At 41.7% G+C, this 21,290-nt stretch overlaps 4 protein-coding genes across 8 annotated transcripts in view; 2 read left to right on the top strand and 2 right to left on the bottom strand.

The window, feature by feature from the left end:
* The first annotated feature begins 806 nt into the window (after positions 1 to 806).
* On the top strand, positions 807 to 6,143 carry alg5 (ALG5 dolichyl-phosphate beta-glucosyltransferase). The gene is made up of 10 exons (XM_069674598.1): positions 807 to 1,109; positions 1,576 to 1,744; positions 2,156 to 2,202; positions 2,439 to 2,507; positions 2,625 to 2,717; positions 2,815 to 2,928; positions 3,027 to 3,086; positions 3,169 to 3,320; positions 4,978 to 5,063; positions 5,508 to 6,143. Exons 1-10 carry the CDS (start codon positions 1,047 to 1,049, stop codon positions 5,621 to 5,623), a joined length of 969 nt encoding a protein of 322 aa, XP_069530699.1. The 5' UTR covers positions 807 to 1,046; the 3' UTR covers positions 5,624 to 6,143.
* Positions 6,144 to 9,272: 3,129 nt separating this feature from the next.
* Positions 9,273 to 14,861, top strand: smad9 (SMAD family member 9). Of its 2 annotated transcripts, none has more exons than XM_069667622.1 (8): positions 9,273 to 9,346; positions 10,921 to 11,470; positions 12,010 to 12,225; positions 12,435 to 12,695; positions 13,002 to 13,112; positions 13,524 to 13,745; positions 13,871 to 14,127; positions 14,270 to 14,861. In XM_069667622.1, exons 2-8 carry the CDS (start codon positions 11,275 to 11,277, stop codon positions 14,411 to 14,413), a joined length of 1,407 nt encoding a protein of 468 aa, XP_069523723.1. In that variant the 5' UTR covers positions 9,273 to 9,346; positions 10,921 to 11,274; the 3' UTR covers positions 14,414 to 14,861. The 2 variants fall into 2 exon arrangements, with proteins under 2 accessions (XP_069523723.1, XP_069523731.1); XM_069667630.1 differs by having other exon boundaries at positions 13,005 to 13,112.
* A 78-nt stretch (positions 14,862 to 14,939) lies between these two features.
* On the bottom strand, positions 14,940 to 17,056 carry rfxap (regulatory factor X-associated protein). The gene is made up of 3 exons (XM_069674609.1): positions 16,370 to 17,056; positions 16,000 to 16,110; positions 14,940 to 15,713 (listed from the first exon to the last, which is right to left on the bottom strand). The coding sequence occupies exons 1-3, from the start codon at positions 16,796 to 16,798 to the stop codon at positions 15,609 to 15,611; spliced, it is 645 nt and encodes a 214-aa protein (XP_069530710.1). The 5' UTR covers positions 16,799 to 17,056; the 3' UTR covers positions 14,940 to 15,608.
* Positions 17,057 to 18,782: 1,726 nt separating this feature from the next.
* Positions 18,783 to 21,290, bottom strand: part of LOC138596701 (serine/threonine-protein kinase DCLK1-like) — a 51,392-nt gene continuing 48,884 nt past the window's right edge. For 3 of the 4 annotated variants that reach the window (XM_069668013.1, XM_069668006.1, XM_069668022.1), the window contains one exon: positions 20,934 to 21,085. In XM_069668013.1, coding sequence (XP_069524114.1) covers positions 21,028 to 21,085 — 58 coding nt within the window. In that variant the 3' untranslated portion in view covers positions 20,934 to 21,027. Of the gene's footprint in view, positions 21,086 to 21,290 lie in introns of all 4 variants that reach the window. The other variant, XM_069668030.1, reaches the window with a different exon arrangement.

The raw sequence follows: 21,290 nt of genomic DNA on the forward strand, positions 1-21,290 counted from the left end.
AAAGGCAAATGTGACGCACCTGAAAATGAGCTGTCACCTAATTTCAGATATAAGGCTCCATTCCTTTTGAACTGTCTTTGTTTGTATGTATTCCAGAAATACACGAATATATATTTACCCCTTTTCACATTGTCAATTTAAAAAAAGGAGTCGTCAGATATTGCACTTTTAGCCAAACGAATTGTAAACACAACATCCTAGCATACATCGTAGACATGGCTATTAAATGCCGCTTATCCTGAAAAAAAGAAAAGAGAAAGCCATAAAGACTATATTGTCTTGAAAACATTTTTTCTAACTTTATATGCTGTCTGTACAGTATATTTTATTTTGGATTACATGTCCTATGTGTTCTTCCTCCTAGTTTATCCTTACTTAGCAACTTAGCAATTAAGTTATTATTATTTAATTGTAAAATTCAATAAATAAAAATGTTTAATATTTGTGTAAATTCTTCAAGAAAGTTTTTTAGCTTTTACAACCATGATTACTTGTTTTTATACCAATCAAAATAATATGTTTGTTTAGTTTTTTTAGTGTCTATTTTTATCCAGTTTGGAAATTATGCGTTAAATCTATCTGGCTTTAATAAGTTGGCTCGGTTGTCTTAACTTCATAGTTAGTCTGCATGTCTGTACAGTACTTCTATCTTTTTTTTTTACCACTAATTTAGTTGCTGCGGTAGTTCTCACCCCCGTCCACTAGGTGGTGGTGTCTGTGTCACTGCAGTCTGTCACCGCTCGGTGCTCTCTTGCCTCAAACTGATGATGTGTCGAGAAAAAGCTGTCACTTCCGCGTCGCCGTTGTGTTCAGCTGTGATTGGAAGTAGAGTTCACTGAACTGCCCACAGAGTAATGGAAATATTGGAGCACTTTTAGGTTCTTTCTCCCTCTAAACTATGTTATGAGTTTCTGTTTACGTGTATATTCCTGGAAGATAAAATACCGGCTTCAAGACACGAAGCAAAGCAAGGAAAGACCAAGCTAGCTTTTCAGCTAGCCTCTTGGACTGGTGGTCTGTCAGTGGCTGCAGGTAAACCTGGGGAGATGGATTTACTCTGTGATATAGTTCAAGCCCTGGTCGCTTTGGCAGCTCTAGGTTTGATTGTGGTAAGTAGTTCAAATATTGTGTTGGCAGGGATCTCTTGTAGCCTGTTTCTGCAGTGGTTTGAAACATGCTATGAAAAGAAAAAGCTGTGCAGTTATAGCAGTAACAGTACACCTTATAGTTGGGTCTCTCTTCTCCGTGTTTTTTTTCCATTCAAAAAGTACATGTGCAATGTATTTTGCTGAGGCTGGTTGAGAACTTTTAGTGTCGTTTTTATCCTGTCCCTTCCTTCATTTTATGATAAATCCTATTCTCTCTGTGTTTGTTTATAAATACTAAATTTCAGTTGTTAATCATGAGGAAGTCGTTCAATGTAGCCAGGTGTAAGGCACAAAAATAAAAGTGTTATTACTGTCCTGCTTTCTGTTTCTTTACAACATTACAAACTTTAGTCGAATAATTTTCATGCTTAAAGTACCCAACAACAAGAGTAACAAGAGTATCATTCTCATATTTCTCTCTTTTCAGGTGCTCATAATAGCTCACGTCACTGCCAAGATGGTGAACCTGACACGCCACGAAAAGGAGAAATACTTCCTCACAGCCACAGGAGAGAAAGAGCTTTTCCCCAGTCTGCATGACCCCCACTCAAGAGAGCTTTCTGTGGTGATACCGGCCTACAATGAGGAGCTGAGAAGTGAGTGTTTGGGTGCACACCCAGATTTCTCTCAGGAATGTCTGCACAGTAACCTGTCCTGACTTTTGTCTTCAACATTGTTTGAATGCAGACCTTAAAAAGTAATGTTAATCAAGTTGTAAATTAGCTTTGTAGTTTTATTACATTATTATTATTATTATTATTACATTGCACATTTAGAAGGTATACATATAGTATATATATATAGGACAGGGTACATTCAACCTGTGTGTATAAAGGACTTAATATGTGTTGGGCTGTTTTCCACCAGCAAATCATAATAAGGTTTTCAGTTACTATACAGGCTGGTGTAGTTTAAACGCTGTAATCCTGCTCTCTGAGGCTGCATTTCACTTTGCACTTGCAGTAGGTTATAAGTGCTCTTGTGTTTGTTACTGTGTGTCATTATAGTGCCTGTGATGTTGGATGAAGCTATGGACTACTTGGAAAACAGACAGGTAAGATCTCAGCCTCATATTGGCAGTATTAGATGACATTTTAATCTAAAAATACCTCAATCGATGATCTATAACGAGAGGCAGTTTTTTTAATACTCTGTAAGGTGAGTCAGTCTTAACAAATATAGTGGTTCTGGATGTATTGTTTATCCTCAAAGGGGCCAGTAGGTGGCAGCATTTAACTGAAAAAGTGGTTGTTGTGAATCAAGTTCTTCATGTTTCTTTCCTCTCTGCAGAAAGAGCAGCCCGCTTTCACCTATGAGGTCATTGTGGTCGATGATGGCAGCAAAGACAAAACCACTGAGGTGATCATTTAAATTTTTTTAAGCAATATGTCACAAAGAGTTTTCATTTTGTTCTGCTTTGTTTTGATCAAAATCTAAAAGTGATATGAATATAGATTTATTGTGATGTCCTCTCAGGTTGCTTTGCGGTACAGTAGGAAGTACAGTGCAGATAAATTGCGAGTCCTGACGCTGGTGAGGAACAGGGGGAAAGGAGGAGCTGTGAGGATGGTGAGTGTGGAGTTGTCAAACTACAGTGTTTCTAAATGCAGCACAAAGCAACAACAGTATAACATTGATCTTGTGTTTTTATCTTTTTCTCTTGAAGGGAACTTTGAGCTCCAGAGGGAAAGTCATTCTGATGGCAGATGCTGACGGAGCCACTAAGTTTTCTGACCTTGACAAAGTGGAGGCCGGACTTAATGACCTCAACCCTAAACCGGTGCGGCAGCGTTCAGCGTCATCCTTTCTCACATACATGCAATAAAAGAAGGCTGTTTGTGTGTTGCCATCCTTTAAAATTATTTTCTGTACTTTTAGGACAACATGGCCATTTCCTGTGGTTCCAGAGCTCACCTGGAGCAAGATTCGGTAGCTCAGGTAATTGTCTGTTTAGAGATGACAGTATTGTAATCTCTGTCTGTCTAACCATTTAATAACCACTGTTGTGTCTCTGTCGCAGCGATCGGTGTTTCGCACATTCCTCATGTACGGCTTTCACTTCCTGGTGTGGTTCTTCTGTGTGAGAGGGATCAAGGACACACAGTGTGGGTTCAAGCTTTTCACACGTGAGGCTGCGCTGAAGACCTTCTCCTCTCTCCATGTAGAGCGATGGTAAGACCTCGCACTCCACCTCTGACACTGTGTTACTTAGTGGCCTGATGTGATTATGTCATGTGTTATCATGATGTTAAGCACATCAAATCAAATCAAATCAAATCAAACTTTATTTATAGAACACTTTTCGAGCAAAACTGCAATAGAGTGCAATAAGTGCTGAACATGGGATAAAAACAATACAATAAAAAAAATCATGCTGACACATGTTTGGAATTGATATAAATAGAGATAACAATAAATGATATAACAGTGAGTTAAAAGTAGTCCTTAAATTAAGGGAATGCCAAAAGATGTGTCTTAAGATTTCGTTTATAAGTGTTAACAGGTTGTGGTTCCCTCAGTTCCTCCGGCAGGCTGTTCCAGAGGCGAGGACCATAGACGCTAAATGCTGCTTCCCCGTAGTTCTTAGTCCTCGCCCATGGAACAGTTAAAAGGCCAGTGCCTAAGGACCTGAGTGATCTTGAAGGAACATATGTAAAAAGCATGTCTGTCATATATTCAGGCGCTAGTCCATTGAGTGATTTGAACAACAGTAAAAGGATTTTAAAATCTAGTCTAAAGCAGACGGGCAACCAATGAAGGGACTGTAAGACAGGTGAGATGTGTGCTCTCCTTCTGGTCTTGGTCAGTATATCAGGGTTCCCACGCGTCCTGGAAAACCTGGAAAATCGCGAAATTTAGAGACTAGTTTTCCAGTCCTGGAAACACCTGGAAATTGATTAAAATGACCGAATTTCCTGGAAATAATTTCATGTTGTCCTGGAAAATTAATATTTAATTTAGCCCCACGCTCAGCACAAGTTTGCTGCTTCAACTCCAGTCAGAGCTCCCAGAGCTGTCACATTCACAATCGAGTCCTGCGAGGGGTGCAAGATCGCCGCCTTTAGACGCTTTCTAAACATCTGAAAGATGATAGAAAAGTATGACACTTGAATTTTAATATTTTAATATAATCCTGCCTTGAACTGGCAGTGTAAAAGGGGCTTGAGACACTTCATCATGAACCCTGCATCATCAAAAAAAGGAGGAATAAAACTGGGGTTAAATGTGTCAGTACTAGGCCTACCGGTAAATGATATGACCGTTTGAGAGCAGGTGCTGTCCCGAAAACTCCTGCAAAATTATTTCTTCAAAGAGTGGGAACCCTCTATATGTGCTGCCGCATTCTGGATGAGCTGATGTTATCATACTGTCGACTAAGATGATGAATTTAAAGTTCCTTCTTAGTCTGATTAGCTGAGAAACATGTTAAGAATTTAACGGAATATATCTTTAATTCACTGATTTCTCTGCATGCGTTAAAGACGTTTTTCTACACAAGTTAAATACAGTCTTATCATAAAATATCCTTATAAATACAAATTACTTTCTTTCACATGTGGTTACATTCTGATTTCAGTCAGGAACCAAAATGTGAGCAAATAACTGAATCAATCCTGCCGGCACTTTGATGTTAGCTTTCAGTACTTGTATGTTTTCAATACTCACTGCTAAGGACACATTAAGGTCAGAGCCATAAATGTACTGATGTTCCACACCCGGCCCCAGTGACGAGACAACTGCGTATTCTTTTATAGCTGCATTAAAACATGAATGTTAATGCAACTTTTGAACATCTGTTGTGCAAATCTGTGTGTCTCTGTTGTCACAGGGCTTTTGATGTGGAGCTTCTGTACATCGCCCAGTGTTTTAAAATCCCCATAGCAGAGGTGGCCGTCAACTGGACTGAAATAGAAGGTAGGTTTTTTCATGGAATATGTGGATGGGTTTCCTCCCACCGGGCCACTGATTTGAAGAGCTATTAATATCTTTATTCGGTGGGTTTGAGAGTCTGGGATTGGCTGGTTTTAAATGTTTCTTTTATTCTTTGTGACATTACAAATTCATGTTGGAGCTGTTTAAGCTGATCATCCGAGTGGGTTTTTACTCTCTTGCCAATTTGCTGTTAAGACCGACTCATAAATTTATTATGAGTGTTATGAGCATGTTGATTCTTCCCTCAATTTATAAAACATCTTTTCAACTACTAAGCTAAGCCTCCTTTATACAGCTGTTATGATAACAATATCTGCTGGAGGTCTTGCTTGGCCTATTAGTTGTTTAAGCAAACTTGCATATTTCCATTATCTGTCCTATAAAAACGTCACTTGGGAATATAAAGGTGTGCGTTTCCTCTGCCAGGGTCCAAGCTGATCCCGTTTTGGAGCTGGCTGCAGATGGGACTGGACCTGATCTTCATACGCCTGCGCTACATCACAGGAGCCTGGAAGCTGCAGTCACCACAAAAGACTGACTAGCCAATCAGACGAGCCCCGGTGTCATAGAGGCAGCCTATGATAGGGCGGTCACACCTTTGTACGAGGTGGGATAAACAACTGTGTCCATCATTCACTGTAATCCAGAACAAAGCGCAGTACTTCACATCCTCTTCAAACGTCATCGGATGAGATGTAACGACTCAGTCTGGAGTTCTTTGCCGTCCTGCCTTTTTTTTTTTTAAATCGGATTTTGGCTTGTGATGGCCGTTGTTACGCGCACATTTCTGTTGCCACGGCTACAGAATGTCTGTATGACTGCTCCGTGTGCTAAGTTACTTAACGTTTATTTTGTGGCCAATCAGCTGTAAGTGTGAAAGACTTAAAAGTGAAGGATGTGAGAATCAGTGTAAGGACTCTGACGGGTAGAATGACTGTTATACAAAAGGGGGGGGATTGTATATTTGAGGAAACATGGCTGTGGGTTTATGGGCTGGATGAATTTAATAAAATGAAATATAAATGATTTATGTTTTGAATATAATTGACTTCCTCGCTACGGCTGGCCAATTACTTGATGAACAGCAAAAAGGCCTTATTTTATGACTCATGGTTCCCAGTGGTTTCTATTTTGGTCTTTGCTGCTCTAAACACTTTGATATTGTAACCATGGGCCCGATATTGTTACTAGTTTCGGAAGCTTATAAAACCAAAATGTTAGTTTATTAATCAAGAAAATGATCATCATATCACATAAAACAAAGTGTTCATCAAAAGAAAAGAGGCAGAATAATATGAAGTCAAGAAAAGCCAGAGATGAAAAATGTTTGAAATGGTTTTGAAACTTCCACTTATTTAGCTTCTCATGAGTCTTTGATGCACGCTGATCTGTAGCCAAGGAGCAACGTCAACAAACACATGATTCACCTAGATTTCCACCATGATATGGGGAGAGCCAGAAATCCCTGTACCAAAGCTCTCAGGCAACGCATAAGGAGCTGCTTTCAATGTCACTTAAAAATAGGACTAAACCCGTCATTTCTGTGGAGCTGAAATTTTACAGTCTCAGAAACCTCAATCTGCTAATTTTGTCTTTCTTGAAGTGCTGGAAATCTTACTGTAAAATGTGAGATGCTCGACTGAAATGCTGCAGAGTGTGAGTGTGCTTCTGTCCTGTCTGTCACAAATGATTACCAGAAGTTTGCAGGATTTGCCTCCACTTGCAGGTTATTTAATTTTCTTCAAAATAATATGTCACAGTTGTAATCCCTGTATGAAATCATATCCGCTTTATGAAAGTTTCTTGGATGGTGAGAGGGCTGAATTATCATGATATTTGTCTTTCCTCCTCATGTAAGAGAGTGGGGGAAAACCCTGGATGACTATATATATTATTGACAAACCATCCCTCTGCCTGTTGCCTCAGCCTCAGTGGACATCCTATTGCATAGCGTTCTTCTGGGGTTTTTTTGCGGTCTGACAAAATCAAGTTCTTCATGCTGCTGTTTTCTTATGCAAGCCTGATGTCTGGGGCGCTGATGCGGATGTCTCTGCGGCCTCTCGGAGCCCCGGGGAGCGCATCCTGTTTGTGCCCTGCCTGCCTCCTGTATGTCTGTCTGCAGCCAGACCAGACACACAGTTCTGAAGAATCACAATCTGGCTGCTGTTGTCCTCGTTTCCTGCCCCAGCAGTCAGACCTTCAGTTAACTGGACGAGTATGTTGTTAATTGATCTGAGTGCTGCCGATTTACTGCGGAAATAGTGTTTCACTTTATGGGATTCTGAGGTAAAATTGTAATACTTGAACCCAAACAAACACTTAATAGTCATGTATTGGCTGTTATGCTGTCCACCTAAAGCTTGAAAAACTGCTCATTTAAAGTGCTCCGCGCATCAGCCTCCACACGGCTTCCCTTAGGGACCCCGGACCACACTTTGGAAGTCACTGCTTTATTAGACCCTCACCTATTTGCGGAGCACCGACAGTTTATCCGGCTGGTGCGTTTCAATGATGCACCTGGTGGTGTTGATTTAAAAAAGGATGCGGTTTTTGACAGGGTCCTCAGAGTGGTTTCACTCGGTGTTGGGAGTATTGTTACGTTCCGCAGCAGTAAACTGAAAATGTCAAACTTGTAGACTCGCTGTCGCCAGCCTGGTTTGCGTCATTAACTGGACCAGTCAAGGCACTCCCAATGAAGGATCGTGTCCATCCGCAATGAAAAAGAAGCTCCCCTTGTATTGCTTACAATAGATAATGAAAAGATTTCAGTTTAAAGGAAAATAAACAAGAAGGTCGATTTCACGACAGGGTTGAATTCATTGAGGATGGTCCCTCCCTCATTTTTAAGCTACAGGAGCAGAGTGTGTGCATGCACGCGCCTGCACGTCAATACAGCCAAAATAGTTGTTTATAAGCAGATTTTAGTAAGTCCCATATATATATATATATATATATATATGAACTACTTTGGATTCTATAATCTTCAACATAGTCCCCCAGCATATGTTATCTAGGTTGCACACTGAGGATGCAACCTGCTGTGATGGCAAAATATAACTCCTTAAATCATGTTTATCATTATTGCACTGATTCACCACCTTATCCCTTTAAAATTATACAATAGTCTATATATGACGAACTAATACCGCAGACATTAACTTCCTAAATGATACAGGTAAAAGACAAACACGCAATAAAACACTATAAGAACATTATTACTCTTCCACCGTATTTGACCTGTAAGGATATCAGTCCATTCATTAGAAAGGGGGAACAGGTGTGATTGTTTCACTTCCCGGACTCCGTAGGTAAGAGTTAACTTTTCCTGTCTGATTGGCAGACTCTGCGAGGCTCAGGTGGGACACACAAACACGCACGCGCGTACACGCACAGCTGCCGCTGCGGGGCCTGCATCTGAAATCCCTGAATCCTGCTAAAGTTCCAGGAGAGGGAGGCGGAGGGATCTCACATGCAGGCGCTGCGGTTCCAGCCAGGCTGACGCCGGCGAGGCTGTGTGGCGCTCGGCTGGAGGATCGGAGGCTCCGGGGCGCTTCAAACCTGCGTTAAGCCAGACGCAGACTGATAGGGCTAAAACGGATGCTCGTATGACTGTACTTTCAAAATAAAAGCGAAAATTATGTGATTTGTAGCCGAGATGTCCGGAGCCCACCACCAAGAAAGTGCGGTGGTCAATTAATGTTATTAGTTCTAAATAAGTTGAAACGAAGGCATTTTTATTGTCTAGCCACAATATACAGTAGGGTTAAAATGGTGCTCTGTAGATATACAATTTATTGATTATTTAGTAGCCGAACTATATTAGAATATATCATATACTCCATAATGTACGCTTAATTTCTTTAGGAAAACAAAAAGTTTAAGCACCTAATCTACTGAGGTGTACAAATATTAGCATATATGGTGGATATTGCACCAAAGCTATTTTTTCCCTTTGCTAATGACGACATAATTTATGACCTGAACATCCCTGCTTAAGCACTGTATTTCCTTTCGGATGACACCTTGCAAGGCAAACACTTGTTAGCAAAGCTTTTATTTTGAAACGCGCAACTAGACGCATTTTTCTTTGAGGTTGACTTGACGCTTCAACGCCAACACATGCTCGCAGACACAACTCACACACACACATATAACACACACAACACACACCTTCGCTGCTCCAGTGTGCTGGCTTGAACCTCCACAGACAGCGACGCATCGACACGCACGAGGCTGTCTGCGGTGCACTTGTCATCACAACAGAGGTGAGGGAAAATTAACATTGTTTACTTCCAGAAATTTCTTGGTTGCTTTTTTGTGTGTCCTGTATTTTTGTGGGTTTGTTGCTCGGTTAAATATTTAAGGAAGTTGTTGTTGCATACTCGCAAAAATGAGCTCTAAGGCGGTTTTGGGCAACTTTTAAAGGATAAAATGTATCATCCTACATCGACATGAATGGGTTTAGACTATTATAATGATATAGCTACCATATAAATAAAACATAGTCTTATCATTAAATATATCTACTTTCTTAATATACATTTAAATTTGATCAAATATACATACAAAATTATATTAATGTACTTGCTTGACTTGTTTATCTCAAGTCTACGTTGACCTGCCGTCAAATTATGACAATAATGTATTTAAATTAAAGTTTCTGATCGCATAATGCCCCTCCAAGCCCACAGGTTTTGTATTGACTCAATGACTCGTTGTAGTGGTAGTAAAAGGAAGCTGGCGTGTTTACTTTTTTGGGAAGGGGTGTCCTGGTGATAAAGCATTAGGTAATTAGCCTATCTGAGCCTGCAGACTGGGTGACGCCAGGCTCCATAATAAAGCAGCAGCGGTGGACTGATGCCGCATTGAGCTCGTGTGCTTTTGCTGTCATTGTAAACCCCAGCTGTCTGTTTGTCTGCGGGAAACCACGGTAGCTCGCATAGGACATAAAGCAGACAAGCTTATTGACGCTACTTTTTTACCTGTGTGTATTTCTGAGAGCAGTCTTACTGAAACGTGCCAGATTACATGTTATTTTATTGTGTATTGTATGAAAGGATACGGCAAAACTTTGGCATCTTTTGTACCACGTGGGCCAAACATGATGGGAAGTTCTGCCACAGGAGTTTAAACAAGTAGATACCCTTAAAAAAAACCTTACTACTTTGACATTCTTCACTGTATGAATAATAGAGAAAAGTTTATCTGTTAAATAGTCCTGCTGGAATGTATGCGCAAACAATGGTTTCCAAATTATAACTGGAACTACAAAAACAAAGTGTAGCCCTATTTTATTCCTTTCTTCTATTCCACCTTGTTATAAGATGAGCAGAATGAGACAACAGCAGAAACAGGCAGAGCTCTCTGTGTCTGTGTGTCTGCCCTCCTCCCTCCCTCTCCCCCTCCTGTCCTGTGATGTGTTCTGGCCAGACAGTATGACTCCTGGGCGTCAGTGGCATGATCATAGAAACAGAGGCCAGGGAGGACATTCCTCATTGTTGGTGAATCTAGAAATGAGCTTGGCCATCTTGCCCTGCTCTTTCTCAAACACTTTTGGTACTTGTTTCATTTTCTCCACAGACAATAATAAGCTTGTTGTTCGTGTATCAGTATCCTTATTATGATGGAAATCCACCTCTGAAGCCCAGATTGTTAAATATGAGTTGCTTCTGTGGTGTTTTGTCTTTTATTTCACTCCAGACCAGCTTATCAAAGCGTTGACTCTGACTAAATTCCCTATAAAATCAAGTCCTAAGGACTCTGAATTCTTTTTTCCTTTTCCTTTCTCTCTGTTTCAGCTAAATTAGCAGCTAATACAATCTCTCACTTCTCTTGCCAGATGATTGAAACTTGACCTGGATATCTGACTGTGCGAGGAACAACCTTCCCTGCAGGAGGCTTTGAATCCCGAGCTGCCAGATCCAGTCTGTGCCAACACAGAGAGGAGAGATTTAGCGTTTGCTCTGCACTGGCGGGACTTCAACTCCTCCACCAGCGCTGCTCGGAAGTACCAGCAGAATACAAAAAAAAACAACCTTTGTTTACACAGACTCGTCCCGCTGCATCTTTTATCCTTACCTCTGCCCTGGCTTCTCATTACTTGCCTCCTCGCTCAGCCCTCCAGGGAACTTTTATCCCCTTTTAACAGCACCCATCAGCCCCTCTCGCCACCCATTTATTTATCCATCTCATAATGAACTCCTCTGCCTCCATTACGTCCCTATTCTCCTTCACCAGCCCGGCCGTGAAGCGCCTGCTCGGCTGGAAACAAGGGGATGAGGAGGAGAAGTGGGCGGAGAAGGCTGTGGACTCTCTGGTGAAGAAATTGAAGAAGAAGAAAGGGGCGATGGAGGAGCTGGAGCGAGCGCTCAGCTGTCCTGGACAACCTAGTGAGTGTGACAGTGTCAAAAATAAAGATGTAATGTCGTCCAGTGGCTTCCCACCTGGAGGTCAAAGGGGATCAAGAGTGAAAGGCCAAAAAAAACACTCTTTGGTGAACATATTCAATATGTGACAAGAGTGCATTATTATAGAGGCCAAAGGTTAATAAGGGTTGAAACACCTATCCAGACAGTTAAGATGTTTTATACCTGTGGGGTCACAGGCTTAAATCAACAGATACCTTTTGTCTATGTGTGCTTGCGATACTCAAAACCACTGTTCACTGCATCACTTTAAAAGAATATTATCACTTAAGGCCTGAAATTTAAAATTTTACTTGTTTGATTATCATTTATGGGAAGTAGAACTCTATTAGAAATACTTTTACAAAATACAAGACAAAGTCCTTATTTGTTGTCTAATCACCATGGTAACAAAGTGCCTCTTCATAATCAAGGACAAAAAACAAAATAAATAAACACAAAACCCAATCCACTTTTCGGTCGAGCCGTATTGACGACCCTTCTGCTTGATTTTACTCCCTCAGGCAAGTGCGTGACGATTCCCCGCTCGCTGGATGGCAGGCTGCAGGTGTCGCACAGGAAGGGTCTGCCTCATGTCATCTACTGCAGGGTGTGGCGCTGGCCCGACCTGCAGTCTCACCACGAGCTGAAGGCCCTGGAGTGCTGCGAGTTCCCCTTCGGCTCCAAGCAAAAGGACATCTGTGTTAACCCGTACCACTACAGGCGCGTGGAGACTCCAGGTACACACATAATCAGGGAACATCTTCTGAATTAGCTGTAAAAGAACGAAGTTACTGTTGGGTTTTAATATCATCACAGTGAAGCTTTTGTGAGCTGCAGGACATCTGATCTAATACAGTGTTCCCGAGTCAAAAGGATTTGCAGTAATGTGATCTTTTATAAAAGCAGCTGTCTCTGACTCTCTCTCTTTGTCTATGTTTCCTCTCAGTGCTGCCGCCCGTGCTGGTCCCACGTCACAGCGAGTTCAACCCCCAACACAGTCTGCTGGCAAAGTTCAGGAACGCCTCCCTGCACAGCGAGCCCCTGATGCCCCAGAACGCCACCTACCCGGACTCCTTCCCCCCGCTGCCCTGCCCCTCCTTCTCCTCCTCCCCTTCCTCCTCCCTCGCCCAGTCTCCAGCGCAGTCGCAGAGTTACCCCAACTCCCCCAACAGCTCCGCGGAGCCAGGAAGTCCGTATCACATCACAGGTAGGGATCAAAACAAGAAGGCTGATGCTTCTATTATCATCAGACGTATTGATAAAGATTTATTGATCAGCCTAAAACACATCAAATTAAAAAGCACCTGAACACAACACGACAGATGAACAGATCAAATAAAACATCATCATTCATTTGTAACTGAACGTGTTTTTGTATGCACACGCTCACAGTCAAAGACACTGATGGAAACAAACACGTCGCATTTTAACCTTGAATGCAGCAGATTCTGACTTCATGCCTGACCTCAGAGACTTGGATGAGTGTTAATCAATTACCTTACTTATTTCCCAGCAGAGACTCCCCCTCCTCCGTACAGCATGATGGAGTCGAGCCCTCAAGAGGATGTGAAGCCCAGGGAATCCTCAGAACCCATCAAACTCACATTTTCAGCCCCACACAGAGGTAAAAATGTCCTCTTAATATTGACGGAATAGAATCGACCTGATAAACACAACCTCCCTGTAAATACTGCCCGCTCCAGCTCCAACATAAGTACAATAAATATACAAAGCTTACATCAGCTTACCCTAACTTTAAGCTGGCAGTACTTACATTTCAGTTTATTATTTTTTAGTGCCAGTTTATTGAAATCAATATATTTACAGGTTGGGACATACTTAAGCAATATTATACGAGAGGGAGTGATATTGTACTGAATATCACAGCTGTGATCCAGTACAACATCATGATATTGCTTTTATACAACTGTTATACAAGAGGCAAACAGTAGTAAAAAGTAACAATCAAGAGATAAAGGTATATATGACCCTGTTGCATGATCTATTTAGTCAACCCTTCCTTTCTCCTGTGTAGATTTACGGCCGGTGTGTTACGAGGAACCAGAGTACTGGTGTTCCATAGCGTACTACGAGCTCAACAACCGCGTGGGGGAGACTTTCCACGCGTCGTCCCGCAGCGTCTTGGTGGACGGCTTCACGGATCCCTCCAACAACAAGAACCGCTTCTGCCTCGGCCTGCTGTCCAACGTGAACCGCAACTCCACCATCGAACACACACGCAGGCACATAGGCAAAGGTAGTCTGGGCCACTCGCGCAGGGAGTTTATGTCAGATCACACTTAGGGCTGTTTCTGTGCAAAGATAACTGAGCCTGACGACGTATTTGTGAGACTATTTGACTTTCTCCTCCTCTCCTCTCAGGTTTACACCTGTACTACGTAGGCGGCGAGGTGTACGCAGAGTGTCTGAGCGACAGCAGCATCTTCGTCCAGAGTCGTAACTGTAACTTCCAGCACGGCTTCCACGCCACCACCGTGTGTAAGATCCCCAGCGGCTGCAGCCTCAAGATCTTCAACAACCAGCTGTTCGCCCAGCTCCTCGCGCAGTCCGTTAACCACGGCTTTGAGGTTGTGTACGAGCTCACCAAGATGTGCACCATCCGCATGAGCTTTGTTAAGGTGATCAGCATTTTGTAAAGTCAAAGATGGAGATCCTTTAGTCTTTATTTCTTCTTGGTACATATCAGTTTCTTTTGATGAGTTGAGCATTTTTAGTCTTACACCTGTTTGTTTTGATGCTTACATTGTGTCCTCTGCTCAGGGCTGGGGTGCTGAATACCACCGTCAAGATGTGACCAGCACCCCCTGCTGGATCGAGGTGCACCTGCACGGGCCCCTACAGTGGCTGGACAAGGTCCTCACACAAATGGGCTCCCCGCACAACCCCATTTCTTCAGTGTCGTAACACGAACTCACGCTTCTCAGTGTGTTTTCTTGGTCCGTCACACAGGTAGTCGTAGATTCTGTATGTTCTGCTTCGTCCAGGTTGGTTCCTTTCTCGACCCCTCAAACTAAATTACAAAAATATATGTTGCTCATCCCTTTCTCAAGTCATGATGCATAAGTGAAACGTGATTCAATTAATTTTATTTTGGTAATTTAAGGCTCATCGAGTTAAGTAATCGTGTGTTCCTAAATTTCAGTGAGACTCTGAAAAAGCATTTATCCTCTCTGTTTTGAACGGGACATTAACTGCACTCCAAGAGAAGAACAGTGGGATATATTTGTCGGTACTCAAAGACTTGTGTTCTATGTGTTGTAAATGTTAATATGGTCGTATGTACTGTATTTCCATGTGTTGACTTCTTGTACTGGTTGCTTTTTACTTGTTCCATTAAAGTTGTTTTTCTTTATGAATATATTTGTTCTTAAATAACATCAAGTTGCAAATTTAAACACAAAGTCTGAGACATTTTTCAATATTAGCATCATAATTTTACTCTCGTATTCACAGCGAGTTATACACTTCAACTTAAACACACACAAACGATGTACAGTACATGACTTTCCCTGCCACTTTTCAACACAAACAGAGTGAGCGTGACCATAATTCCAACTAACTTAATTTGTGTTCCTTCTGTATACAGTTTAATTTTCTGTTCCTGCAAGTATCAGATAAACGGGGACGTAAAAAGTTGTGTTAAAAACAAACCCAGAAGGCCCCGCTCGGCTGCAGAGAGGTTTCAGACATGCAATACACGATTGTCATATGTAGCAAAACTCCAAGAGAAAAGATTAAAAGCACAGTTAAGATCAATCAATTCAACAGAAAACAGCCTGATAAGTAACTTAAGCAGCACTCAAACACACACAAAATAACAAAGGAGGGGTTTTGATGTAGAAACTACAAAGTAAATTCACATTAAGTTACCATGAAAAGAAATCGCTTGTATCGAGGAGATTATATTTCCTGAACCGCACCAGACATGGATTTAAAACATGTTCAGTATGCTGCATCAGAAAATCACATCTTTGGAGGGATTTAAATCAATTCACCAAGCTTTCAAAAACATCCCTTCATGACCATGATATCCTTCCAGCGCAAAATGTTCCTTCAGTGTTCTCCTTTTGTCATAAATACTAACATTGACCTGCCAGCGTCAGCAGCCCTGGAACTGCTGCTGTGATTGGCTGCGGCCCTGTGAGGCCAGGAGCTGCTGCTGCTGCTGCAGGAAGCTGATCACCTCCGGACTCCTGAGCAGCGACTAAAGGAAAAACACACAGACACAGTTTTGATTCTTGTTTGAGAAAGGAATTCTGCAGGAAAGAAAACGCCTTTTGCCAAATTCCTCCAAAAGATTAAAACTGATGCCTACAAGTCTGAGTAAAAGGACTCAAAAAACACAAAGGCTGAACATGAACTTTTTCCATACCACGAGAAAAAAATTAGGACAGACTGGGGCACATTTACCACACAACTGACTTGACATTTTTCCTTTCATTTGTAGTCCCATGATGTCACGATCAGGCCGCTGACCAGTTGTTACTTACCAGTCTTTTCTGGTTGAGGACCTGCTCTATCAAAGAGGGTCTGGCTGGCCGGTCCCCCATGGCACCCAAACGCTGTTTGTTCACTGACACAGGCCGTTCCTCTGAGTTCTCCTAATCAGCACAACAAAAAGATTTTTTTAATATATTTTGGTTCAGTTAAGTCTAGTCGTGAAACACAAATGCCAGTAAATTCAACCATAAAGTAAACTGCATAAAGCTTAGTTTAAACCTCTCAAACTCCTTTCTTCTCCAGACATTCATCTATTGAACCCTAGTTGTAATAAAAATGTACTTAAAGGTTTGTGTGGAAGGTCTATTCCTCTTTTTGATTGTTAAAATGAAGGAAAATCTCAATAAAGCTTAATCTTACCTCAAGTTTCCCACTGGACATGGCCTGATCACTCTTCTTCTTCTTGTACTTGTCTTTGTACATCTTGTTGCGGTGCTTCTTACACATCCACGGTTTCCTCTGCTTGGCCACTTGTGTCGTGGTCTCCGTGCACCCCTCATAAGTGCACTGTTTGGGGGCGTTGTCGCCCTCCGAGGTCTCCTCGTCGTTGAGCTCCTCCGGGCTGGCGGCGCTGTCTCTGGGGTCTGAGGTGTCCAGGACGTCGCTCTCCTCGTCCGGATCGTCCATGTCGTAGGAGGAGGCGTTGTTCTCCGGTTCATGCGGCGTTGTCACATTTCTGCTGTCGACTACTCCGCTCTTGTTTACATAGTACCTCTGTCCGTCTTTAGTCAGGAGGAGAGTCGACTCTTTGTCTTTGTTTGCTGAAGCTGAAATGTCATCTTCGCTCATGATTGCGGTCCACAAATACAGTGTATCAGCAGCAGGCTAGCTTAGCTAACTACCATCCCTTTGCAGTCAGCTCACGTTAGCCGGCTTAGTTAGCTATCCGTTGACATTTAGCCTCTAAATTCCTTATATAAGAATGTTTTTACCTGTTTTGTGAAGGCGATATGTCATTAATAGACCATGATTTTGGAAATAAATGTAATGAATCTGAATCGGCTACGGTGATACTTCCACAGATTTAAACTGTCACCATACTCGAGGCATTTCGACAACAAGGATTTTCTTCTTCGCTGGATTTGGTTCTATGTGTTACAATGACCCCTAGTGGTCACAATAACAAATGCATGCTCCTCACTATGGGCACAACCAGATAGTGGCTGTGTCCGAAACCGCATACTATCATGCTAATCATACTAACTGTGACTTAAAGTCGAGTATAGTGATAAAAACTTATTCTGAAATATAATAGCAAAAGCTCTTAAGAATAAAGTCGCAGCTAGAACATTTTAATGACCTTTAATTTCAGAAGATAAAAAGGAAGTCTAACATCATGTGATTTAGTTAAAATAATGCAGTCTAATTTAATATAAAGAAATACAATGCAGTAATGTAATGTAATCTGACGACCTTTTTATTCTAATCCGTTTTGCTTTCTTTAAATCTAAATATTGTTGTGGTTGGATCAAGGAAGTAAACTAATTCACAGACTGACACTTTAACGCTCTCTTATTTAAGGTTATAAATCCTTATACACATTTGCACCGTACTGTTGTTGCACTAATTCTGCTCATCATGTTAAAATTTGCTCTAACTCGATACAGCCACTACTCCGTGTTGCAGTGTATAGTTGTAATTTTAATAGGCTTTATTTTTATTTTTTATTATCTCTAATTTTATTATTTTCTTACGGGCTCGAGGGTGGGGGTGAGACAGATGTGTGATGTCATATGTCTTGTAAGCTAATGGATGCCTAAATTTCCCTCGGAATCAATAACGTATCTATCTATCTATCTATCTATCGATCTATCCGTCCGTCCGTCCGTCTGTCTGTCCGTCCGTGCGTCCGTCCATCACTATTTAACCTGAATACTATTTAAATCTAATTACTATTGTAATGCCCCATTGACTCCAATGTTGACGAAAACTAAACCAAAAGGTTTAGGAGGAAAATGTTAAGTTTATTTATTTAGTCTTGGTAATTGGAATTACACCAATCAAGTCCTACCCAGGACTGAGACAGCCGATAACAGCAGCATGTGAATATTCAACTAATTCAAAGCCTAATCCAAAAGGCAGCTGGACTTGGTTGACGTTCTCGAAGATGTTTGACCTCTCATCCAAAAGACTTCTTCACTGAACGTCTTCAAGACCATTAACCAAGTCCAGCTGCCTTTTGAATTAAGCTTCAAATTATCATGACCTGGATGACCAAGAACCTTTACAGACATGATATATAACTGATATCTTCCCATACTTAAACTAAACATCCAGAAATAATTACATGATTTATTGTTCAGTCGATTGCAAGATAACCAATTGCCTGTCTTTAATGTCACATGCAACTCATAGCAGCAATAGTCTTTTTATGTAACTGCATCTGTGGTGAAGCCCGTCAGTTTCCACAGCAAAATGAGCCTCTACTCATCACGTCTCCCGTACACTGAGCACATGGCCTCTCAAGTCCGAAAATTCAGCCCACAATTGTAGTGAGATTCATAACATCATTTAAATTACCCCTCTAGTCAAGTGCCACAGATAACAGCTAACAAGAGCGACTAAAAAAGCCTGAGTGGGAGGATTATGTGATTATGTAATATGTGACAGTTACAATCTGCCTGCAGCAAATATAAGAGTGTTTTGGTTTCCAGGTGGCTGTCCACAGGAGTTGTGTGCTGAATGTCAGGTAAGTTATCTTCTCATCAAGCGAGACAACTGCTGCACAACCGAACCCATTAAAACATGAAAGCACTTTTAATGACACAGACAATTCGTTTTTTAAACATATTTTAATTATTACTATTAGTATTGATAGACCATTGTTGAACAGAGGTACAGGTATCGATATTGCAACAGATTGAAATGTGGTGCAGCGGTGAGAGCACTTTGGTAAACCCCGTGTGCCCATGTGCTGGAGAGAGAGCAGATTTCAACGGCACAAACAAATTCATACTGATCCGGTCAATATGGCGGCACATCACTGAATGTGTGTGATGATGAGGATAAATACAGAGAGTTACAGACAAGTGTGACGACTGCAGGGAGATCATCTGTAAAAAAAAAGAAAACTGCATTTCTCTCCCTCCTCTGGCATCTTTTTTTTTTTTTTTTAATCTCACATCAGTTACTGGAAATCCCATTTACTGGCGTGACATCATTCCCATTGTCCGACAAGAAGCAAAGATGGCCTCAGGAATTGTCCGTGTTAATACAGTCATCGGTTGTTTTCAGCGTGATGATCTCCTTAGATTTTTTTCCCCCTCGCTGACTGATACACATGTGACTGATGTTTTTCTCTACTGTTCATAGACCTACTACTAGTAAAGAAATATACTGTATTGTGGACTATCAAAATAAATAAAATTATGTTATTTACATGACATATAAACAACACGTCATCACGAAACTGTTTTTTTTATAAGAATAGGCTACTGTATGTCTGTCATGCTTTCATCTGAGCAAATGAAGCCATGAATGAGGTTGTACAGAGCTGAAATAAATTCTCTTCCACCCTTTTTTTTTTAAACTTTACTGCTGGTTCTCCGGCATCCATACGTACTGTGTGACTGCACCTAAACTGCAGTACTTTGTGCAAATAGGCAGCCCTCATAAACTGTTAAATGTGTACATTTACCACCCAAAAAACATACCTCCAACTAAGTGGTTCACCTAGGCGGCAACAATTATGCCTTCCTTTACTGCTGGAATATGTGCATGAAATATGTCTTTAATGTTACAAAAATTGTAAACAAGGCCCTAAAATGAGAGTTAAAAATATCAAGAGAATTAAGATATAAGAACAGAGAGACGGTGGACGTGTGTGCGATGAGGAGAAAATGTTGAAATGTTGCTACACAAGCACCCGAATGCTGCTGTATTTTGTGTATGAAGACGTCATGAATGAAGAAGCAAAATTACAAGGAGGAATTGAATGCACCATTATTGTCTTAATAGCAGTCTGTGTAAAATGTAAACTGTAATACTGCAATCCAACATTACAGGAAGGCAACGCCAAAACTGTGTGGAGCACAGAATTATAGCACAAGTGCTGACTTTGATCTCACATTTATCTTGTTTGTTTTTTTTAACACATTTGTAAGAAAAAAACGCCTCCGTCTACACACTCATTGTCCCATATTTCTAGTTCTCTAGCCTACTTTTCTGAGCTCTACTTCTACAGACTCTCACATTCTGTCCTTTCCAACAAGCTCTTAGGACAACAAAACTCCTTCATGAAAAAGGGATCTACATATCAAAAGATGCAGTGAATAAAGAATGAATAAATAAGGTTCAATAAAACATGAACATTGGTCCATATTCTCATATTGCCTTGTAGAGCTGCTCCGCCAAAGGAAGTTTCCATGTCGAGCTCGGATCATCACTGAAGGGGGAACGACGCTGTCGCCCTTTCTCGCTCCTTGAGCTCTAAAACATGTGCTCAGATGAGAGAACGTTAAAAGAAATAAAAGTAAAGTCTTTCACCTCGATCGGTCTTTTCCCTCTACGTCATGATCTCTGTTTCTTGCTGCCTCTTTAGTCCCTCTTTTGTCCTCCATCCACCTTTTCATCGATCTCTCCTTCAGAGACGGATTTAGGGGAGCTTAAAGTTCTCATAAATCTTTTGTTTTTCCTACCACAGTTTTCCCTAGTTCACCCAGAGCCTTAGCTGAGAGACTGCGGGGAATCCGACATCTCCTCTTCCTCCTCCTCCGTAAAAAGGGAGGAGCTGGATGAGGATTTTTCCCTCCTTGCTTCCTCCTCCCCCTCTTCCCTTCCGCCTCCTCTCTAGAAGGGCGAGCTGGGGGAGCAGGCGTTACTGGCGGAGCTGATGGAGATGTCGTCAGAGCCAGATGGGAGGCTGGGAGTCGAGGAGGGGTCGGAGCAGGTGTCAGGGGTCAGAGGGAGAGGGGCCGTGGGCAGGCCGGGGAGACAGCTAGGAGGCTCCGCCCGGAGAGTTTTTGTAGTTGGTGTTGTTTCTGTCGTTAGCGTCAGCATCATCTGCAAAGGCAGCCGCTTCACATTCGGGTGGCGTCCTCGTCTGAGAACCTGCCCCTCCTTATCAAAAGGGGTGGCCTGAAGAAGGAAGGGACAATATTATGATTAGAACATCTGATACAGGGATCAGGTAGCGCAGTGTTTTATCCAGTATGGAGGACCAAGAGTGTAGCACACGTTACTTAAGTTATTAGTTGTTATTTTATTGGATGCACAAACAAGAGATTAATTTCCTTATATAAGAGCTATTTTTAATGCCAGATTAAAACATTGTTTTTCTTTA

Source organism: Semicossyphus pulcher, unplaced genomic scaffold (genome assembly GCF_022749685.1).
Source record: "Semicossyphus pulcher isolate SPU_LCO1_2020_fin unplaced genomic scaffold, fSemPul1.0.p SCAF_10, whole genome shotgun sequence".
Lineage (NCBI taxonomy): Eukaryota > Metazoa > Chordata > Actinopteri > Labriformes > Labridae > Semicossyphus > Semicossyphus pulcher.

Coding starts and splice junctions, on each gene's coding strand:
- alg5 (XM_069674598.1), top strand. CDS start 1,047: ATGGATTTACTCTGTGATATAGTTCAAGCCCTGGTCGCTTTGGCAGCT. Junction 2,718..2,814: donor AAGGAGGAGCTGTGAGGATG/GTGAGTGTGGAG, acceptor TTTCTCTTGAAG/GGAACTTTGAGCTCCAGAGG. Junction 5,064..5,507: donor CAACTGGACTGAAATAGAAG/GTAGGTTTTTTC, acceptor TTCCTCTGCCAG/GGTCCAAGCTGATCCCGTTT.
- smad9 (XM_069667622.1), top strand. CDS start 11,275: ATGAACTCCTCTGCCTCCATTACGTCCCTATTCTCCTTCACCAGCCCG. Junction 12,696..13,001: donor AAGTCCGTATCACATCACAG/GTAGGGATCAAA, acceptor CTTATTTCCCAG/CAGAGACTCCCCCTCCTCCG. Junction 13,746..13,870: donor ACGCAGGCACATAGGCAAAG/GTAGTCTGGGCC, acceptor CTCTCCTCTCAG/GTTTACACCTGTACTACGTA.
- rfxap (XM_069674609.1), bottom strand. CDS start 16,798: ATGAGCGAAGATGACATTTCAGCTTCAGCAAACAAAGACAAAGAGTCG. Junction 16,111..16,369: donor TGTCCAGTGGGAAACTTGAG/GTAAGATTAAGC, acceptor TGTGCTGATTAG/GAGAACTCAGAGGAACGGCC. Junction 15,714..15,999: donor TCCTCAACCAGAAAAGACTG/GTAAGTAACAAC, acceptor TTTTTCCTTTAG/TCGCTGCTCAGGAGTCCGGA.